The 21,676-nt window shown below is 39.7% G+C and overlaps 1 protein-coding gene across 1 annotated transcript; it reads left to right on the top strand.

Moving 5' to 3' along the window:
* Positions 1-16,882: 16,882 nt before the first annotated feature.
* On the top strand, positions 16,883-20,893 carry LOC126190963 (methylglutaconyl-CoA hydratase, mitochondrial). The gene has a single exon (XM_049931625.1). It carries the CDS (start codon positions 17,085-17,087, stop codon positions 17,970-17,972), a length of 888 nt encoding a protein of 295 aa, XP_049787582.1. The 5' UTR covers positions 16,883-17,084; the 3' UTR covers positions 17,973-20,893.
* The last annotated feature ends 783 nt before the right edge of the window (positions 20,894-21,676 follow it).

The raw sequence follows: 21,676 nt of genomic DNA, 5'->3' as shown, positions 1-21,676 counted from the left end.
TCTGGATGATTGATCTGGCCTTGTAACACTAACCAAAACGGCTTTGCTGTGCTGGTACTGCGAATGGTTGAAAGCAAGGGGAAACTACAGCTGTAATTTTTCCCGAGGGCATGCAGCTTTACTGTATGGTTAATGATGATGGCGTCCTCTTGTGTAAAATATTCCGGAGGTAAAATAGTCCCCCATTCGGATCTCTGGGCGGGGACTACTCAAGAGGACGTCATTATCAGGAGAAAGAAAACTAGCGTTCTATGGATCGGAGCGTGGAATGTCAGATCCCTTAATCGGGCAGGTAGGTTAGAAAATTTAAAAAGGGAAATAGATAGGTTAAAGTTAGATATAGTGGGAATTAGTGAAGTTCGGTGGCAGGAGGAACAAGACTTTTGGTCAGGTGAATACAGGGTTATAAATACAAAGTCAAATAGGGGTAATGCAGGAGTAGGTTTAATAATGAATAAAAAAATAGCAATGTGGGTAAGCTACTACAAACAGCATAGTGAACGCATTATTGTGGCCAAGATAGACACGAAGCCCACGCCTACCACAGTAGTACAAGTTTATATGCCAACTAGCTCTGCAGATGACGAAGAAATTGAAGAAATGTATGATAAAATAAAAGAAATTATTCGAATAGTGAAGGGAGACGAAAATTTAATAGTCATGGGTGACTGGAATTTGGTAGTAGGAAAAGGGAGAGAAGGAACCGTAGTAGGTGAATATGGATTGGGGCTAAGAAATGAAAGAGGAAGCCACCTGGTAGAATTTTGCACAGAGCACAACTTAATCATAGCACTCATGAAAGAAGGTGGTATACGTGGAAGAACCCTGGAGATACTAGAACGTTTCAGATAGATTATATAATAGTAAGACAAAGATTTAGGAACCAGGTTTTAAATTGTAAGGCATTTCCAGGGGCAGATGTGGACTCTGATCACAATCTATTGGTTATGAACTGTAGATTAAAACTGAAGAAACTGCAAAAAGGTGGGAATTTAAGGAGATGGGACCTGGATAAACTGACTAAACCAGAGGTTGTACATAGTTTCAGGGAGAGCATAAGGGAACAAATGGCAGGAATGGGGGAAAGAAATATAGTAGAAGAAGAATGGGTAGCTTTGAGAGATGAAGTAGTGAAGGCAGCGGAGGATCAATTAGGTAAAAAGACGAGGGCTAGTAGAAATCCTTGGGTAACAGAAGAAATATTGAATTTAATTGATGAAAGGAGAAAATATAAAAATGCAGTAAATGAAGCAGGCAAAAAGGAATACAAACGTCTCAAAAATGAGATCGACAGGAAGTGCAAAATGGCTAAGCAGAGATGGCTAGAGGATAAATATAAGGATGTAGAGGCTTATCTCACTAGGGGTAAGATAGATACTGCCTACAGGAAAATTAAAGAGACCTTTGGAGAAAAGAGAAACACTTGTATGAATATCAAGAGCTCAGATGGAAACCCAGTCCTAAGCAAAGAAGGGAAAGCAGAAAGGTGGAAGTAGTATATAGAGGGTATATACAAGGGCAATGTACTTCAGGACAATATTATGGAAATGGAAGAGGATGTAGGTGAAGATGAAGATGAAATGGGAAATATAATACTACGTGAAGAGTTTGACAGAGCACTGAAAGACCTGAGTTGAAACAAGGCCCCGGGAGTAGACAACATTCCATTAGAACTACTGACGGTCTTGGGAGAGCCAGTCCTGACAAAACTCTATCATCTGGTGAGCAAGATGTATGAGACAGGCGAAATACCCTCAGAGTTCAAGAAGAATATAATAATTCCAATCCCAAAGAAAACAGGTGTTGACAGATGTGAAAATTATCGAACTATCAGTTTAATAAGTCACGGCTGCAAAATACTAACACGAATTCTTTACAGACGAATGGAAAAACTAGTAGAAGCCGACCTTGGGGAAGATCAGTTTGGATTCCGTAGAAGTATTGGAACACGTGAGGCAATACTGACCCTATGGCTTTTCTTAGAAGCTAGATTAAGAAAAGGCAAACCTACGTTTCTAGCATTTGTAGACTTAGAGAAAGCTTTTGACACTGTTGACTGGAATACTCTCTTTCAAATTCTGAAGGTGGCAGGGGTAAAATATAGGGAGCGAAAGGCTATTTACGATTTGTATAGAAACCAAATGGCAGTTATAAGAGTTGAGGGTCATGAAAGGGAAGCAGCGGTTGGGAAGGGAGTGAGACAGGGTTGTAGCCTCTCCCCACTGTTATTCAAACTGTATATTGAGCAAGCAGTGAAGGAAATAAAAGAAAAATTTGGAGTAGGTATTAAAATCCATGGAGAAGAAATAAAAACTTTGAGGTTCGCTGATGACATTGTAATTCTGTCAGAGACAGCAAAGGACTTGGAAGAGCAGTTGAACGGAATGGATAGTGTCTTGAAGGAAGTATATAAGATGAACATCAACAAAATCAAAACAAGGATAATGGAATGTAGTCGAATTAAGTCGGGTGATGTTGAGGGTATTAGATTAGGATATGAGACACTTAAAGGAGTTTTGCTATTTGGGGAGCAAAATAACTGATGATGGTCGAAGTAGAGAGGATATAAAATGTAGACTGGCAATGGGAAGGAAAGCGTTTCTGAAGAAGAGAAATTTGTTAACATCGAGTATAGATAAGTGTCAGGAAGTTGTTTCTAAAAGTATTTGTATGGAGTGCAGCCATGTATGGAAGTGAAACATGGACGATAACTAGTTTGGACAAGAAGAGAATAGAAGCTTTCGAAATGTGGTGCTACAGAAGAATGCTGAAGATTAGATGGGTAGATCACATAATTAATGAGGAGCTGTTGAACAGGATTGGGGAGAAGAGAAGTTTGTGGCACAACTTGACTAGAAGAAGGGATCGGTTGATAGGACATGTTCTGAGGCATCAAGGGATCACCAATTTAGTATTGGAGGGCAGCGTGGAGGGAAAAAAATCGTAGAGGGAGACCAAGAGATGAATACACCAAGCAGATTCAGAAGGATGTAGGTTGCAGTAGGTACTGGGAGATGAAGAAGCTTGCACAGGATAGAGTAGCGTGGAGAGCTGCATCAAACCAGTCTCAGGACTGAAGACCACAACAACAACAACAATGGACATAACAAACCACTCAGGCTCTGTCATTGTTATTGACATAAGTGTTAACATGTTGTATGTGTTTCAAATCCAAGCTCGCAGCTATAGTGTCAGTTACTTTAAATTTGTGTTTGCTTTACTTGCTGGACAACCTTAATCATTTACTTTCTATGTTCCAAGGTTTTTTCACAGAGCCAACTGTGTCTGACGTGTCACTATGTGGACAGAACAGTTGAGGCCAACATTAACATACTGATTTTATCCCCCCCCCCCTTGAAATATTCTTTAAACTTTGTTGTAAACTGGACCTTAGGTACATATTTAGTGCGAGTGACGTCTGGGAATTTCTTAGCAAACTTCACTTCTCATATTGTACATCGCTCACACAAAGCCTAATGGTACGCGGCGCTTTCTAAACGGGAAAGGGAGCCACACAAGTATATGTTGCTTCCCCTTCTCAATCTATTGCTTAATAATAATAATAAAAATAATAATAATAATCATACATACATACATACATACATACATACATACAAGTATGCACCACAAAATGTACTGCAGAATGATGAATACAAATTATACTGGAACAGAACCATTATAACAGATAAAACAACACCACATAACAAACCTGACATCATACTGACCAATAAAAAGAAGAAATCAACGCAACTAATCGAAATATCCATACCCAATACAACAAATATGCAGAAGATAACAGGCGAAAAAATTGAAAAATACATCCAACTGGCTGAGGAAGTCAAGGACATGTGGCATCAGGATAAAGTTGACATTATACCAATTATACTATCTACTGTTGACTGGAATACTCTCTTTCAAATTCTGAAGGTAGCAGGGGTAAAATACAGGGAGCGAAAGGCTATTTACAATTTGTACAGAAACCAGATGGCAGTTATAAGAGTTGAGGGACATGAAAGGGAAGCAGTGGTTGGGAAGGGAATGAGACAGGGTTGTCTCACTCCTCCTCCTAATGAGGAGGTAATGAATAGGATTGGGGAGAAGAGGAGTTTGTGGCACAGCTTGACTTGAAGAAAGGACCGGTTGTTAGGACATGTTCTGAGGCATCAAGGGATCACCAGTTTAGTATTGGAGGGCAGCGTGGAGGGTAAAAATCGTAGAGGGAGACCAAGAGATGAATACACTAAGCAGATTCAGAAGGATGTAGGCTGCAGTACGTACTGGGAGATGAAGAAGCTTGCACAGGATAGAGTAGCATGGAGAGCTGCATCAAACCAGTCTCAGGACTGAAGACCACAACAACAACTACTATCAACTACAGGAGTCATACCACACAATATCCACCAGTACATCAACGCAAAACAGCTACATCCAAACATATATATATACAACTACAGAAATCTGTAGTTATTGATACATGTTCAATTACCCGAAAGTTCCTAAATGCAATGTAACACATACTGTACAGTTAAAAGGAAGTCACACTTGATCAAGGTCCGCATCACTTTCCATTTTTAACCAGACATAACGTCTGAGAAAGGAAAGAAATAATAATAATAATAATAATAATAATAATAATAATAATATTTCCTTACATCAGAAACGGTGAAAACAGTGTGTCATGTGGACCTCAAAAATATTTCCCAGAAGCTCAGGATTTTGTACAGGAGTGTTTATGACATTGTTCACAGTTACTTAGTATACCAAAAGATTTCATGCCAGTGGATGCCTAAGCTGTTGGCTGACATGATGAAAGGAAAGTGAATGATTGCTTCAATTAATCATCATCTGCAATGATACTCCAAGGATGGCGACAGTTTCCTGGACCGCACTGTTATTGGCAATGAAACATGGGTGCTGGATTTCACATTGCATTGAAGCAGCAGTGCACATTGAGGAAACATCCAGTTTTCACATGTGACAAACAAAAATTCTGTTCAATTCCAACTGTTGGGAAAGTGATATTAATGGTCTCCTGGGATCACCTTGGGCCGCTCTCGCTGGATTTCATGCCACTAGGTGCTGCTGTCAATGCTGACAGTTATTGTTCCACACTGTCAGATCTGCAGCCTGCCATCAGGAAGATGTGCTGACAGATTCTCTATGTTGACAATATGGCTATCCTCTGCATCAATGCTATGCCACATGTGACAGTCAGAACCATCAACAAGTTCCGAGAGAGTCTAGGCAACCCAACATACACTCTGCACCTTAGCACTAATGATTTTCATATTGGTGGTCCATTGAAGAGTTTATTTGCAAGACATTGATCCACTTGCAATGATGAAGCCAAGACAGTCATCTGACGGTGGTTCCAGAGTCAGCTGGACAAATTCTACCACAGAGGCATCACAAATTTAGTGCTGCAATGGGACAAATGTCTGAACCGGTGTGTGGGCTATGTGGAAAAATACAGTGAGGTGACCAAAGTGATAGGATACCTCCTAATATTGTGTCAGACCTCCTTTTGCCCGGGGTAGTGCAGTAGCTAAATGTGGCATAGACTCCTCAAGTCGTTGGAATTCCCCTGCAGAAATATTGAGCCATGCCGCCTGCATAGCCATCCATAATTGCGAATAGCCACCCCTAATTGTGAAAGTATTGCTGGTGTAGGATTTTATGCACAAACTGACCCCTCTATTTCCTCTCATGCTGGGCAGACTGGGTGGCCAAATCATTCGCTCCAATTGTCCAGAACTCTCTTCAAACCAGTCACAAACAATTGTGGCCTGGGGATATTGTCGTCCATAAAAATTTCATCGTTGTTTGGGAACATGAAGTTCATCGATGGCTGCCAATGGTCCCCAGTAGCTGAACATAAACATCTCTAGTCAATGATCAGTTCAGTTGAACCAGAGTACACAGTCCATTCCATGTAAACACAGCCCACACCATTTTGGAGAGCCACCATCAGCTTTCACAGTGCCTTGTTGACAACTTGGGTCCATGGCTTCATGAGGTCTGTACCACACTCAACCCCTACCATCAGCTCTTACCAACTGAATTCGGGACTCATCTGTGTAGGCCATGCATGGTTTTCCAGTTGTCAAGTGAAGGCCATTGGCCACTGCAGTCTGGTGAGAGGTATTGCCTAAAATTTGGTATTCCTGGCATATTCTTGACACTTTGGATCTTGGAATATGGAATTCCCTAACATTTTTCCATAATAGAAAGTCTCATGCATCTAGTTCTAACTACCATTCCACATTCAAAGTTTGTTAATTCCCGTTGTGCTGCCATAATCTTGTAAGAAACTGTTTCACATGAATCACCTGAGTGCGATGACAGCTTCACCAATGCACTGCCCCTTAATACCTGGTGTACGCATTACTGCCACCACCTGTATATGTGCATATTGCTATTCCATGAATTCTGTCACCTCGTTGTAGTGTAAGGTATGTAAAATAGTAAATGTATTTCTAATTACCTGTATGTAAGGGAAAAGACATTCTGATTTGTCCTTGTATTAACAAACTGTCCTTGTATTAACAACTGTTTATTGAAACACATTTGACAAATATCAGTTGAGTACTATTGAGATCTTGAAAGTGTCTTTTCTTTGAACTGTTCAGTCAAATCCCTGAGGATTTTGGCTTTTTAATCCAACCCATGCATAAAATTTGATAATAATGCAAACTCTATTAGGCAAAAGACTACCGCATGAATATATTTTAGGTAATGCATGTTATCTTTGCTGTATTGAATTTTACACGTTTATTACACTTCTGTATCTACGCTGAATGAGTTACAATATTTCACTGATAACTGTTGATTTGTATCATAATACGCCCTGTAGTATGGCATTCATCTGTAGTATGATATATGAAATGTAAAAGTCATGAATTCTTTGCGTTTGACTGTATATTAGTTGGAAACTGAAACTGGTTGGAATACGTGTGAAAAATTCAACACAGCAAAGTTAACATGAACTTTGTAAAACTGACAATAAGGCACTGTGCAGTGAAGACTGCTATCTCTTTATCAGATATCATGATAAAGACTAATGACGGAAGTGCAGCAGAAGTAGCAACCCCATTCAACTGCTCCCCCCCCCCCCCCACACACACACACACAAACATCCCCACCCAACACTGGGAATGGGAACTATAACATGCCAATAATGCACACACAGGGCCAAGAGTATTTATATTTGATTCACCGTTGTATTGGACAACAGGTGTTAAGAAACAACAGAATTTCAGGCAAACATATTAATTCTGGATATCTGAAGAGCAACCCACAAAGCATTCCATGGCCTGAATAGCATAATAATATGCGGGATTTACTCATTGCAACTAGTTTTTTATGTATGTGAAGGCTACCAGTGGGGCAAATTTTAGTATCCAGACAGTTGTAGATTACACACAGAGAGAAACACATAACAGATGAATTTCTGAACTCTATCTACAAATGTTCCTTTTTTGTTATTGTTGTGATCTTCAGTCCAAAGACTACTTTGATACAGCTCTCCACACTAAGCCTCTTTAGCTCTGCATAACTATCACAACCTATATCAACTCGAGCCTGCTTACTCTAACCAAACCTACTCTCTCTACAAATTTTATTATCCGCACTACCCTCCGTTATCAGATTAATTATTTTTCCATGCCTCACAATGCTATTTATCAAGTGATCCCTTCTTGTAGTCAAGTTCTTTTGTTGATTCATTTCAGTACTTACTCATTAGTTGTGCAATCTACCCATCTAATTTTCAGCCTTCTTCTATTGTAACATATTTCAAAAGCTACTAATCTTATCTTTACTTTTTATCATCCATGTTTCACTTCCTCATAAGGCTACATTTGAGCCTTTGAGAAAAAGAATTAAATTTACGCTGGCTGTTAAAATATTTCTCTTTTCGAGAAACATTTTTATTGCTGTTGCCAGTGTGCTTTATATCTTCTGTACTTTGGCCACTGTCAATAATTTTGCTGCCAAAATAGCCAACCTTGTCTGCTATTCTTCGTGCCTCATTTCCTAACCTAATTCCCTCTGGATCATCTGATTTAATTTAACTATACTTAGTTCTTGTACACTCCAAAGATGAAATATCAGTACTTGTGGTGTAGATAAACAGCTTACAAAACAAAACTCTAATACCTCACAGGGAATTCCAACCAGCTTCTTAAGGAATTGACAAGTGAAGTAGGCGCATTTTCAAACTTAATTTAATGCAGATACATTATGAGAGAATTTTTCCCAATAATTTGAAGAAAGCAATAAGCGACACCAACCAACAATAGAGGGCAGTAAAACTAACTTACAAAACTAGTGTTCTACTTCACTCAGTACTGAATGTAACAAAATTTTAAAACTTATTTTGACTTCAAACATAATGGCCTGCACCAAACCAAATGTGCTTCCTAAGCCTACTTTTCCAGGAGTAGTAGGATACAAATTACTATCATATAATTCTGATTTACATTTTCTGTGATTCTTCGAAGCCACTACAGGCAAGTATAACAGGCAAAGGCACTTTCTCCAGCTGAAAGAAGGCAACATCTATGTAAATTAGACACAAACCCTAACATTCCTTTCTCCCTCTTCTATCATGAATACCTATCACAGATTCAAAAAATACAAACCATATGAACTTAAATCATCTCCTTCACTCCTTGTGCAGAGGTAACCAAATTGATTCAGTGCTTCTTAATTTTTTTTAAGCATTTAAATCAATACTAGACTGATGTCTGTGTGGGAAAATTTACTCATATTGGGTGTTTGGTTAGGTGTTGCAATGTTACTAACCTGGTAATGTCATCACATGCCCTCGGTGGCACATGAAGAACTCAGGGAATGGTTAATGTTGTTCATGAGCCAACTGATAACAAATGCACGAGCGACCATCCACTGATGGTTTTGGTTTAGAGCATGCGGTACTCAGATCTCTGATTTTTGAACCTTTCTCATTGCATGAAAATGTTGCATTATGTTGGGATTATCACAGTTCATCACATTTATGAGTTCTTGGGTACACCGGCGTGGGTCATTGTTGATTAATGCATTTAAATGATCTTCATCAAACCCCAAAGTTCTCTCTGGATGTGGAGAGTCATTACTGTCAAAACAATCCTCCTGAAAATAAGAAAACAACTTTCTTGCCATTCTCTGTCCAGTGGCATCCAGAAAGAAGTTGCAGATAGGGCAATGCAAAAATTGGTTGATCTGCATTACTGGTGTAAATAGCAAGTAAAGGAGCCATTTTAGGATTACATTGACAAGGTACACACTATTGCACATGCATTCTGTCTCCTGGAGACAGAAGCCAAACTGGTAATTAATATTGTGGAGGGGTTGTAACAATGTGATCATTTGCATGTGATGTTCACTCAACCCCCTTGTACATTCAAAGACCTAGAGGAGTTGGCATATCAAATCGAAGAACTCAAGTATGTGGACCATTGGTGGGGCAGTGAACAGCAAGTAAATATCCGAAATGGAGGAAATGTGTTGTGGGACCGAGTCACGAAACATCATGATTGTTTTCTGTGGTGCTGTATGACATTTAGCTGGGATTGCCCAATGCAATAGAAGGAGCTAATAAAAATTGTGAGTTTTCTGGGGCCAAGTGTGCTAGAGTAGCATTTGCATTTTCAGTAGGCACCTATACAGTGTTTTGTGCCATTATTGCATCAGCATGATTGCTTTAGGCCCTGTAGTGTGTTTGTTGTGTGGGCATGGTTTGGCTGTATGGCTGGTTGTGGCACTAAGGTACAAGGGTGTGCCAAACACAACATCTTACCTTTAGCACATATTATCTGTAAATTGTTTTGATTGATGCCTCAGTGGAGGCAAATTTTAGTTCTTGTTTTGTTTATTAAATGTGTTATATTTGAAATTCATGGCACTTTTTCCGCCTTCCCACACATGTAGGCATGGCAGCACTGCTCTGACACTAGTAGTGTGGCCACTGGGCAGCAGCATTTGAGCTGCTGTTAGCACCATTCCAAGGTGAGTTGACACCATGTGGGGTGGAGGGAAGTCATTGACTCCATTACGAATGATAAATATCTTCTGGGTTCTAGCACTGTGGCTGTGGAGGAGTGGCCAGGAAGCCAGAGGCATGTCGCAGGTGGTCAACACAGCAGAAGCCTACCCTTTCTGGATATCCTGATCAAGAAACATGGATGGCATGCTGGGGCACACAGTGTACAGAAAGAAAACACACACGGACCTCTATCTTAATGCCAACAGCTGCCACCATCCTGCGCAACGCAATTCTGTACTCAACACCTTAGTGCACAGTGTCAGGTCCATCTGCGACAAGGCAAGTTTGCCAGGAGAACTGCAACACCTCAAGGGCACCTTCAAGAAAAATGGATATAGTGAGACACAAATAAGGAGAGCTCTGAAGACCGACCACAAGAAGAGAGAAGGGAGACTGGATGAAGACGAAGCAATGGGTTGTGTGTTCTTGTCATATGCGTGTCCTCCAATGGCCAAGATCGCGAGAATTATCAAGAAACATGAAGTGAAGACTGTTTCCCGCGCATCGGGAAAAATCAAAGACCTTCTCAGTTCAACCAAGGATCCACTAGATCTGACAGCACCTGGTGTGTACAAGATCAGATGTGAATGTGGGATGCAATATATAGGACAGACGCAGCGTTGCATGTCACAGCACCTCAATGAACACATCAGGCATGTACGCTTGGGTCAGGCCAACACATCTGCCTCAGTAGAACATAGTATTGACGAGAAGCACACCTTCGATTTCGAGGACACAAAGAAAATATGCAGTACAAACGGATTTTGGGACTCAGTAATGAAAGAGCCCATAGAAATACGGTTACACGACAACCTAATCATCCGTGACAGTGGCTACCATCTCAGTGCAGCCTGAGAACCTGCAATCAGGAAAATCAGAGAAGAATTTTCCGTTCCACCAAGGGCCACAGACGGAGCAGACAGGGCGATTCCAGAGGCATGTGATTGGTCGGCGGCGGGATGCAGAGAGCAGTTGAGCAGAGCTATCAGCCTGCGACTGACGATATCCCGACACTTCGCCTGAAGATGATGGAGACGCATTCCATTGAAAAGTTGCTACGAGACGACGACGCTACTCGGCTGACAACCCGTGAAGACTTCATATACCACAGATCCAATTACATTCAAGCCTCATTTGCCTACCCTCTCTGCGCATCATGGAGCTGGAGGGATTGTACTGTTGTTTGTATGCATTCCTAGAGGCTAAATTGATCATGTGGAGACCATTGTCTACTGTCTGGGCCAACAAAGCCTTCTCAGTTGCCTCCAAAATGGTAAAGTGTAGTTGTATTGCATTCTCTTTGGGGTACCTGTGAGCAGTAATTTATAGATAGTAGTCATCATCTGATGTTTTCAGCAGGCAGTGACCACTGAGAAGCTGATCTTCAGTGTTTTGTATCTCACTATAGTGGCTGAACAAATGAATTATGCTGCTGTGGTGGTCACCAAATTGGCAGGTAACTTTCCGTGCTGACCTTTTCTACTATATAAGTGGCTGTACAATGATGATCTTGCTTGACATGACTCTTTCAATGAATGTTACCAGATAACAGTGTACACAAACTGCATTGTTTATTTAAAGTACAGTTAAAGCTATTTAACAGTACTGGTTTACTTTTACCTCCATTACTCAGGTGGTTGTACATAGCGATTTCCTGTGGTTGAAAACAATTATCAATAGAAAGTTTTCTAATATCTTAAAAAAACACATGAAATATGGAAGCCATGAAGGTGGTTCAAAACTTTCTTTTTCTTGCATGATTCATTATAATATTCATTTGTCAAAAAATGTGACTGTATGCTTAAGAACTGAATATAACAACAATGCAGCACACATTTCAAATGTCTAGTTACAAAGCACCAAATACTCTTAGGATCACATATGTAGTTTGATTGTAATTCTGATTACAAACTAGCAATGAACACATCTTGCGTAGTGGGGTGATCACTCTGTTGTAGAAATAATTCCAAAGCCAAGATCGCTTAAATACTGTTTACTGGATAACTGGTTTCAATACACTAAAGGTGCCAACATCGGATCTGAATGTAGATTAACATTTATAAACCGCTTGGATATAACGATACATGTGACAGACCAGCTGATATAAATCATTGTCACAAAAAATAGAAAACAACTGCTCTCATGGTCATTCTTTTCCATAAGATATGTAAAACCGAAGTCTCAAGGTAAAACTATTTGGTACATGAATGCTGCTTGACTTACACTCCTGGAAATTGAAATAAGAACACCGTGAATTCATTGTCCCAGGAAGGGGAAACTTTATTGACACATTCCTGGGGTCAGATACATCACATGATCACACTGACAGAACCACAGGCACATAGACACAGGCAACAGAGCATGCACAATGTCGGCACTAGTACAGTGTATATCCACCTTTCGCAGCAATGCAGGCTGCTATTCTCCCATGGAGACGATCGTAGAGATGCTGGATGTAGTCCTGTGGAACGGCTTGCCATGCCATTTCCACCTGGCGCCTCAGTTGGACCAGCGTTCGTGCTGGACGTGCAGACCGCGTGAGACGACGCTTCATCCAGTCCCAAACAAGCTCAATGGGGGACAGATCCGGAGATCTTGCTGGCCAGGGTAGTTGACTTACACCTTCTAGAGCACGTTGGGTGGTGCGGGATACATGCGGACGTGCATTGTCCTGTTGGAACAGCAAGTTCCCTTGCCGGTCTAGGAATGGTAGAACGATGGGTTCAATGACGGTTTGGATGTACCGTGCACTATTCAGTGTCCCCTCGACGATCACCAGTGGTGTACGGCCAGTGTAGGAGATCGCTCCCCACACCATGATGCCGGGTGTTGGCCCTGTGTGCCTCGGTCGTATGCAGTCCTGATTGTGGCGCTCACCTGCACGGCGCCAAACACGCATACGACCATCATTGGCACCAAGGCAGAAGCGACTCTCATCGCTGAAGACGACACGTCTCCATTCGTCCCTCCATTCACGCCTGTCGCGACACCACTGGAGGCGGGCTGCACGATGTTGGGGCGTAAGCGGAGACGGCCTAACGGTGTGCGGGATCGTAGCCCAGCTTCATGGAGACGGTTGCGAATGGTCCTCGCCGATACCCCAGGAGCAACAGTGCTCCTAATTTGCTGGGAAGTGGCGGTGCGGTCCCCTACGGCACTGCGTAGGATCCTACGGTCTTGGCGTGCATCCGTGCGTCGCTGCGGTCCGGTCCCAGGTCGACGGGCACGTGCACCTTCCGACGACCACTGGCGACAACATCGATGTACTGTGGAGACCTCACGCCGCACGTGTTGAGCAATTCGGCGGTACGTCCACCCGGCCTCCCGCATGCCCACTATACGCCCTCGCTCAAAGTCCGTCAACTGCACATACGGTTCACGTCCACGCTGTCGCGGCATGCTACCAGTGTTAAAGACTGCGATGGAGCTCCGTATGCCACGGCAAACTGGCTGACACTGACGGCGGCGGTGCACAAATGCTGCGCAGCTAGCGCCATTCGACGGCCAACACCGCGGTTCCTGGTGTGTCCGCTGTGCCGTGCGTGTGATCATTGCTTGTACAGCCCTCTCGCAGTGTCCGGAGCAAGTATGGTGGGTCTGACACACCGGTGTCAATGTGTTCTTTTTTCCATTTCCAGGAGTGTATAATGGTTGGCATGGTGGGACAAGGAGCAACCTGCACAATTTAGAAAAGTTGGTGTCAGTGGGAAAGATCCAGATGGCACAGGCTGTGAAGTAGTTACTGAAGTGAAGAACATCGTGTTGGGCGGTGTGCTCAGCAACAGGGTGGTCCAACTGTTTCTGTTTGTCAGTGGCCATTCATGTGGACAGACAGTTTACTGGTTTTCATACTCACATAGAATGCAGCACAATGGTTGCAGCTTAGCTTGTAGATGAGATGACTAGTTTCACAGTTAGCCTTGCCTTTGATGATGTTTATGACTGGACTAGAGTGGGTGGTGGTGGGGGGATGTATGGGACAGGTCTTGCATCTGGGTCTATTACAGGCATAAGAACCGTGAGGCAAGGGGTTGTGAATAGGAGAGGTAAGGATGGACAAGGGGACAGTGGGACTTCGGGAAGTAGTGAGTGACAGTCTAGCCCCTTCCCTGTTCCCATTCCAGCACTACACAGCCCTCTGTTCCTCTAATGCACCCAGTTTTTTACTTCTCTCATTTTCTGAAATCCCCCCCCCGACCTCCATCTAACCGACTGACTGTACCTAGCTGCCCTATCCTCTCTCCACCTGTTCACTCCCACAAGCAGCACTTTATCATCCTCAACCCCTACTCTGCTATCCCTCCCCCTTCCCTCTCCAGCCTTCTCCTTACCTCAGTACATGGTTGCCTCACCCATCAAGTGCTGTGCTGCTCGCAGTCTTCAGTTGCCAGAGACTGTGGTCTTGTGTGTGTGTGTTTTTTGTCTATTTTTGACAAAAGACCTGGTTGTGCGCACTCTCACTTTCCGACAGTCATTTTGTTGTGCCTCTCTGTGACTCAGCATCTCCACTATATCGTGAGCAGGAACTATCCTTTTCACACATATAGTACAGTATACCAACATGCAGAGAAGCAACAGATGTACGCATTCCGGAGGATTTTAAAACTTCGAAAGAAAGCCATCAGGTGTGTAACAAAACTAATACTACAGGGATACTGCAAAAACAAATTCAATTAATTTAAAATATTATCTGTACTAAGTTTTCCTTTTAATGGTAAATTGTTGAGCATTTCTATATAAAGAGTTTTATGACCACAACATGAACTGGAGACAGTTACCACATATGCAGGAAAAGATTGAGGTTGACTAATAGGTACCCTACAAATGCATGACGCCTATTTTATGATGACTGCCTCATAGCACAAAGAGTGTAAAGGAAATGAGCACCTTCAAAAGGAAACTGAAGAAACACCTCCTCTCAGGATCTAGTTGCAGGCAAATCCATAACACAAGTTATGTGATTTTAAAATTGGGAATGGAGTTAAGTACTCCACTTTTCATGTGTAAACAAATTTCCCACAAGAAGGAAAATACAGCAATGAACGTATAGATTAAGTGTATTGGTGCAAATATGATTAACATAAATTTTCACTATGTATAAATGTCTAAATATTTTCTGCAGTAAGGCTAACATATATGATCTAAAACATTAGTTTTCAGTTTGTGTAAATGATTAGTATTTTCTGCAGTAGGACAAAAGCATATAATCTGTAGACTTTCCTTACGTATGCAAAAGTGTTGCATAAATCAATGCAGGTTATTAGCATTTATCATCACAGTGCACTGCTATTAACTGTCTGTTAACATTATTATTACAAAAAGTTGTGTGTATATATCAGTGACAAATTTCTAATAAATTTGTTTATCTACATAAAACTGGCAAATGATATGTTGGAAATGAGAATCTATGCTTTTGCTGTTATATATGCTCTTTGCCGTTACTGTGCAACGTATGCTTTTTATTCTTGGTGATCGCTTTATTTAATCGCATTAGGCCTACTGAATATCAAAGCAAAATACACGACAGTCTAATATAATAGTAAAATGTGATCTATAGGCAAAATGATAAACTAGCCAAGCAAGAACATCTTGACACAGCTGAATGTGGTTGAAGTTTTTGGACAGATCACATGTTAATGGATTCTAAGATTTTGTTGGTAAATGAGGATATGGCATGTTCACTTGATATTACCTGAGGAAGCCTAATTGGTTTTTGTATAGTACATTGTGTTTGCTGAGGTCGTTACATCGCTGACCTATATGCTTATCATCATTTACTTGTTTAACTATTTATTATACTTGCCATTCACTTAACTATGTAACACATTTATCATGTAATTGCTCTATTATGTAATTATTTGTTTGTGCCTTTTACTTAAACATGCAGTGTATATATCTTTCATTTTTCTTGTACTTAATGACATTTGCAAATTTTTTTCTGTTATTGTTATTACTATTATTATTATTTTTTAATTTTGATGAGACTGATTGCTTGTAAAGATGCTCAAAGGTGAGTAAAGCATTTGCATTTTTATCTGTAACTAACCTTCTGTCAACAAATTTTTCTATAACTTATTGGAAGCATATTAAAAGGAAAACTGGGCAAATTAGTTATCTCTCTTTTATTATTACATGGCATTCTAATTCTTTGAAAGGTAGAACCCTGCCTTCATTCTGAGTCTTTTTTTGTAACTTGAATCTGATTCACATTTCTTTGGCGTTATAAAGCATCTTAAAACCCTCAAATATTTTACTGCAGATTTACTATCCTATGTAATTTCTATATACCCATATCTCCACTCTTCTTCTTCTTCCAATTCTACTACTGCTATTACTGCACTACTACTGCTGCTGTTGCTGCTGCTACTACTACTACTACTACTACTACTATTATTACGCCACTGTATTAAAAAATAAAAGTTTTAAACTGCTGTCAATCACCTGCAGATAAGCTCCCAGGGCTCTAAATTCATCGTGCATTGTAATAAAATCACAATTAGTGACTCCAGGCGGTTTGACTTACGATTTTGATGAAAGTATCACAGTAACAACAATGTCAATATGTAAAAAAATGTAAATTTGTAAACGAAAAACAACGTCGGCCCAAAACTTGTACTGCAATGCATCCAGCCACTTTTCTAGTCCACTTACAAAAGCAAGACGATCATTGTTTCTTGAAACTGGCCGAGTGTCAAAATCTGTTCATTTTCTCATCTGTAAGGTTTTTTTTTTAATGTTCCTGTAAACCTAAGATCATGGTGAACATTTAAATGTGCCGCCACAATTCATCTTTCGTCATCTCCGCCATGCATCAAAACGGATGTTTTCATCTTTTGATTGTTGATATCGACTGTGTGTGATTATGTGCAAGGAGGTTATGCGAACGTCCTTGAATTACTGATTACGTCGCGTTGTAAAGGAAGGGGCCTGTTCATAAATGCGTTCGCAGTTCTCATTGAAACATACAGTGTGTGTTGTGTGTGTGTGTGCCGTGCTAGCGATTTAAGTTGTGCACTGTGAAAGCCACAACTGCGCCACAATGCTTGTACCTAAAACGTTAATTAGACACTTGATTAAATGCAGCTTGAGTGTTAGAACATATTCATCTGCTTTAAAATCAGCGAAATTAAGTGAAGTTTGTGTAGATTCATTAAAAGGAAATGAGAGCGGAATAATAGTTCTTGGATTGAACAGGCCGAAAGCAAGAAATGCGTTAGGAAAGACAATAGTCTCGGAACTAACAGATTTACTGGAGAATTTAAAACATCTCGATGATGCTCGTGTAGTAATATTAAGAAGTTTGGTGCCTGGTGTGTTTTGTGCTGGTGCTGATCTTAAGGAAAGATTGGAAATGAAAGAAGATGAAGTATTGCCATTTGTTAATCGGCTTAGGTTTATTGTGAAATCTACAGAAAGTTTACCGATGCCGGTAATAGCAGCTCTTGATGGTCTTGCTGTTGGCGGAGGATTTGAGATGGCTTTAGGCTGTGACATTATAGTTGCGTCGAATACGTGCAAAATGGGGCTAGTGGAGACAAAAGTTGGCATCCTTCCGGGTGCAGGAGGAACACAGAAGTTACCTCGCCTCGTTGGCCCTGCGTTTGCAAAGGAATTAATTTTCACCGCCCGAACTATCAGTGGTGTTGAAGCGTACGAGAGAGGCATTGTGAACTACGTTGTGGAACAGAATGAACACAACGATGCTGCCTATCAGAAGTCACTAGCAGTTGCTAGAAGTATACTTCCGAATGCGCCGGTTGGCATTAGGATGGCAAAAAAGGCAATTAATAAATCAATGGACGTAGACATCAACACAGGTTATACCATTGAGGAAGCTTGCTATGCTCAGGTTATATCAACCAAAGACAGAATTGAGGGACTTGCAGCATTTAGAGAAAAACGACCTCCTAAATTTACTGGCAGCTAAGATAGAATTATTGAAAGAAGAAATCCTTATTTAGCCCTTCGTCATTTGTAGAACGAAAATTAACTACAAACCACTTGGAGATTAAAGGACATAGTCCAGTTCCATGTTACAATTACATGGTGACTGACCACAGATGAAAACTCTTTCATGAAATATGTAAAGCTTGTTTGAAACAGCTTCATGTAAAATGGTTTCAGGTTTTCGGGTAAAGCTGTTAGTAGTTCCTTTAATCACAATCTGTTAGTGTTACTGCATTTTTTAATTTGAAATTCTTGTTTGTGAGGTAACAGAAAAAAATCCTGAAGTGTGCACTGTGTTCACTATAAGCATTGTCTCAGTGTACTTGCCTTCCTTTCTTAGTCCTTCAAATCAGTTTTCTCAGAAACAATTATTTTTTATTCAAAAACATTGGTTTTGCCAGTTCACAAACTCACATTTCCAATCTAGCTTACACCATAGATGCGTTTCCACAACTAATATTTCTTTAAATTGTAATTTACTCATACTGATAATTCTGGGAATTCATTCTAGCTTCCTTTTTTTATGTTAGGTACAAGAAAGTAATTACTTTGAACAGAAAGAACGCTGCTGTTCCTTATTTTATACCAATCAGTTCTTGTTTTTATATGTATTTAAAACAAAGTATTTATGTAAGTTTACACAGTCCACCATCAGCTGTTTATATACTGTGAAGTCGTACATTATTAAGTGGGATATAATTCCACTAGTCCAAATTATGTAGTTGAGCCAGGCATTAGGGCCTTCATTGGATATTGTCATTTTAATGAAAGATTCTGGATCTGGTGTCGACCTGAAGGTTGATTTGAGCACGGTGGTGCTATACTAGGGACGGTTCTATGGAGTTGACATGCCTTTGGTTTCCTGTCATCTTTCAACAGGCTTATCTGCCTGTTATAGGAGAGTTACAGTTTAACATGGGCTGTGAACTGTTGTGAAACTTGATAGGTTTTTTCCCCACATCGCTGTTAGAGATGCTGTTATTGAATCTTGAGTGGAGACAGAGTCAATACAGAAGTGTCTGATTCCACCTGTCTGCTTTGACCCATGACGTCATCAAGATGGCGGACACCCCTTGTCCCAGTATATACAATACGGCAAACATAAAATCAAGATACACCCACAAAGATATAAACATGCAAAATATTTCACTTCAACAATAAAATGAATCTAATAGAGTGGAAGTATAGGGTCTTGGGCATAGACAAGGTAAATATACCATAATAATGTCAATATTCCAAAACAACAATACCGAAAAATAACAAATATGAAAACCTCGAGAATAAACCAGACAAAAATGTACGAGAAATCTGGAACCAAATATTTCACTTGACTTATAAAGCTCGAATGATACCAGCCAGCCCCCCCCCCCCCCCCCCACCCACCCACCGCCATACTAAATAACCATTACTGAAACCCACTGTAAACATTGCCACACACACTTGTCCTTGGTTTGAGAAGCAGAGACTAAGTGCAGTTTCAGGATTTCCACACACTGCTGACACTTCACGCATTTCGCCAAGTGACCATATAAGTGGAGAACTTTATTTGTATATGCCATATTGTCACCCATTGAGGCGACCAATTAATGAGTAGTAAACTTCGTTGTAACATCCATATTGTGCTACTTTTGGTATATTAAAACTTTTCTTGAACTTTTGGTTAAAAGTATTTTGTATTGAATACTTAGTCTGAGAGCTGCAGGCTGTTAAAGTGAGGTCAATAAAAATAGCAAAACTGTCTATTTGGAATTGTTTAAAAGTCGCTGTTTGAAATATTTTTTGTCAGTCGGGGGTCTCCTTTGACAGTGTAGTTGACTTTTATTTTTTGTTTCAAGGAAATGCACACAGTGGAGACTGCTTTCCATTTTCTGGTTATCTGCTCATTTTTGTATATTATAAAATAAAGCAAATTTTATAGTTTTATATTTAATGCAGTTAGCTGCTCTGTGCAGTTTGTTAATGTGAAATTAAATTCTGTATCTATTGATTGATTAGTTCTCACTGTTATTTAGTTAGTGAAAACTTGGCAATTATTTTGAAGCTCCTTCAAAATCATGGAAAAAGTATAACAGCTATTAAAGTTGAAAAGATCAATAATAATAATATTTTATTGTCGTTAAGCTTAAAGAAGCAATAGACAACATCAAATTATAAAATATAAACAAAATTATATGCAGGAGTTATAAGTACAATATTACAATAGTTTTATAAATAGTCAATAGACAGGAGATAAAATATATAGAGTGAGGTAGTATAACCAAATCAATCAGAATGTACCAGTACAAAATACAGGAAAAAGTCAGAATACAGAATATGATCCAGCATTGATAAAATAACAATAATTCATGGATTTAGTACATACTTACTAAAAACTGAAAGCTAAGTATGGTCTGATTAACATTACCAATTTCTGGCACTAATTTCATCTAATTGTTTGTATCTAAAGTTAGTATCAGTTTTCATTTTGTAAAATATAGTAATTGCTGATTGCCTGAGGCTGTTGACATTTGCTCACGGAATTCGTTAAATATTTCACATCCAAAGTGAATGAGCATTACCAATGAGGGTGTAGCAATTGCTGGTCTTCGGAAACTGTTGCCGAAGTGTTGTGATCTATTTTTTGCATTTGTTTGATAAACCAATTTTTGTAGTGATTATGTGAATTATATTATAAAATATAAAATTAAATGCTGAAAATCATATCAGTGTAAAACTTTTTCATTGTTTGTATAAATTACGAAGTGTGTAAAACCACAGTTGGTGATCTGAGGTGCATTTCAGAGTGAAACTTATCATTTAAATGGTTTTTAAGCTTCATGAAACTATTTATGTATATTAATCTTTTATACGAAACTGTGTTCAGTATATTTTAAATTTTGAATAAATTTATTTTTTTAGTAATGGCAATTGTTATTCTTGAAAACCTACTCAAATCAAATTCAAGGTTAATAAATAAAAATGAAACCATATGTTATATGCCATTTTCCAACAAGATCATTCTGTCAAACAGTGAGGTTATGATTTACAGGAACTGTTTCTTACTGAGATGTATGAAGACCCCTTGTTTTTACACCATTGTCCTAACGTGAGGTGAGCATAGTTAGCAACAGGATGCTAGTTATTATTGTGTATAGAATTAATATTAAATTATGCTTCGTGACCGAGGCAACTATACACACAGAAGAGAATTTGCAGGAAATGGGGAGAATTCATCTTATGCCCTAGTCAACAATCCTAAAAAGTAGGTAAGTGAGAAACCATTTTTAGGAGTAACTGTGTTCCAGTTGGTACATTCTACTTGTGAAATTTGCAACATTTCATTAAATCTGTTTTATTAAAAAAACAGAATACGTGTGTCCTCACTTGACTATTTGTCATGCTCGGCTCTTGTTACAGTTGTTCTCGTACAGGGTGAACAGCAGGTCATTAAAGTTGCTTTTTTCTGTGAAATTGCTATATATTGTGAATTGGTATACAGACTAGTGATGCCCTTCTCGCACAATACAATTTAGTTTATTTATTTATTTATCACCCGTATTATCACATTCATGATATTGGACTTTAAAGTACAGAACAGTATAAAATATTACATATTTACATCGTGTACAAAATCATATCATTGCTATTAACACATCTTTATACCAAAAACATTATTCTGCGAAATTTGATTATAAAATTATACAC

The sequence above is a fragment of the Schistocerca cancellata genome, chromosome 6, assembly GCF_023864275.1.
Source record: "Schistocerca cancellata isolate TAMUIC-IGC-003103 chromosome 6, iqSchCanc2.1, whole genome shotgun sequence".
NCBI classification, from domain to species: Eukaryota; Metazoa; Arthropoda; class Insecta; order Orthoptera; family Acrididae; genus Schistocerca; species Schistocerca cancellata.
This window is presented reverse-complemented; position numbering and strand designations above follow the sequence as displayed.

Coding starts and splice junctions, on each gene's coding strand:
- LOC126190963 (XM_049931625.1), top strand. CDS start 17,085: ATGCTTGTACCTAAAACGTTAATTAGACACTTGATTAAATGCAGCTTG.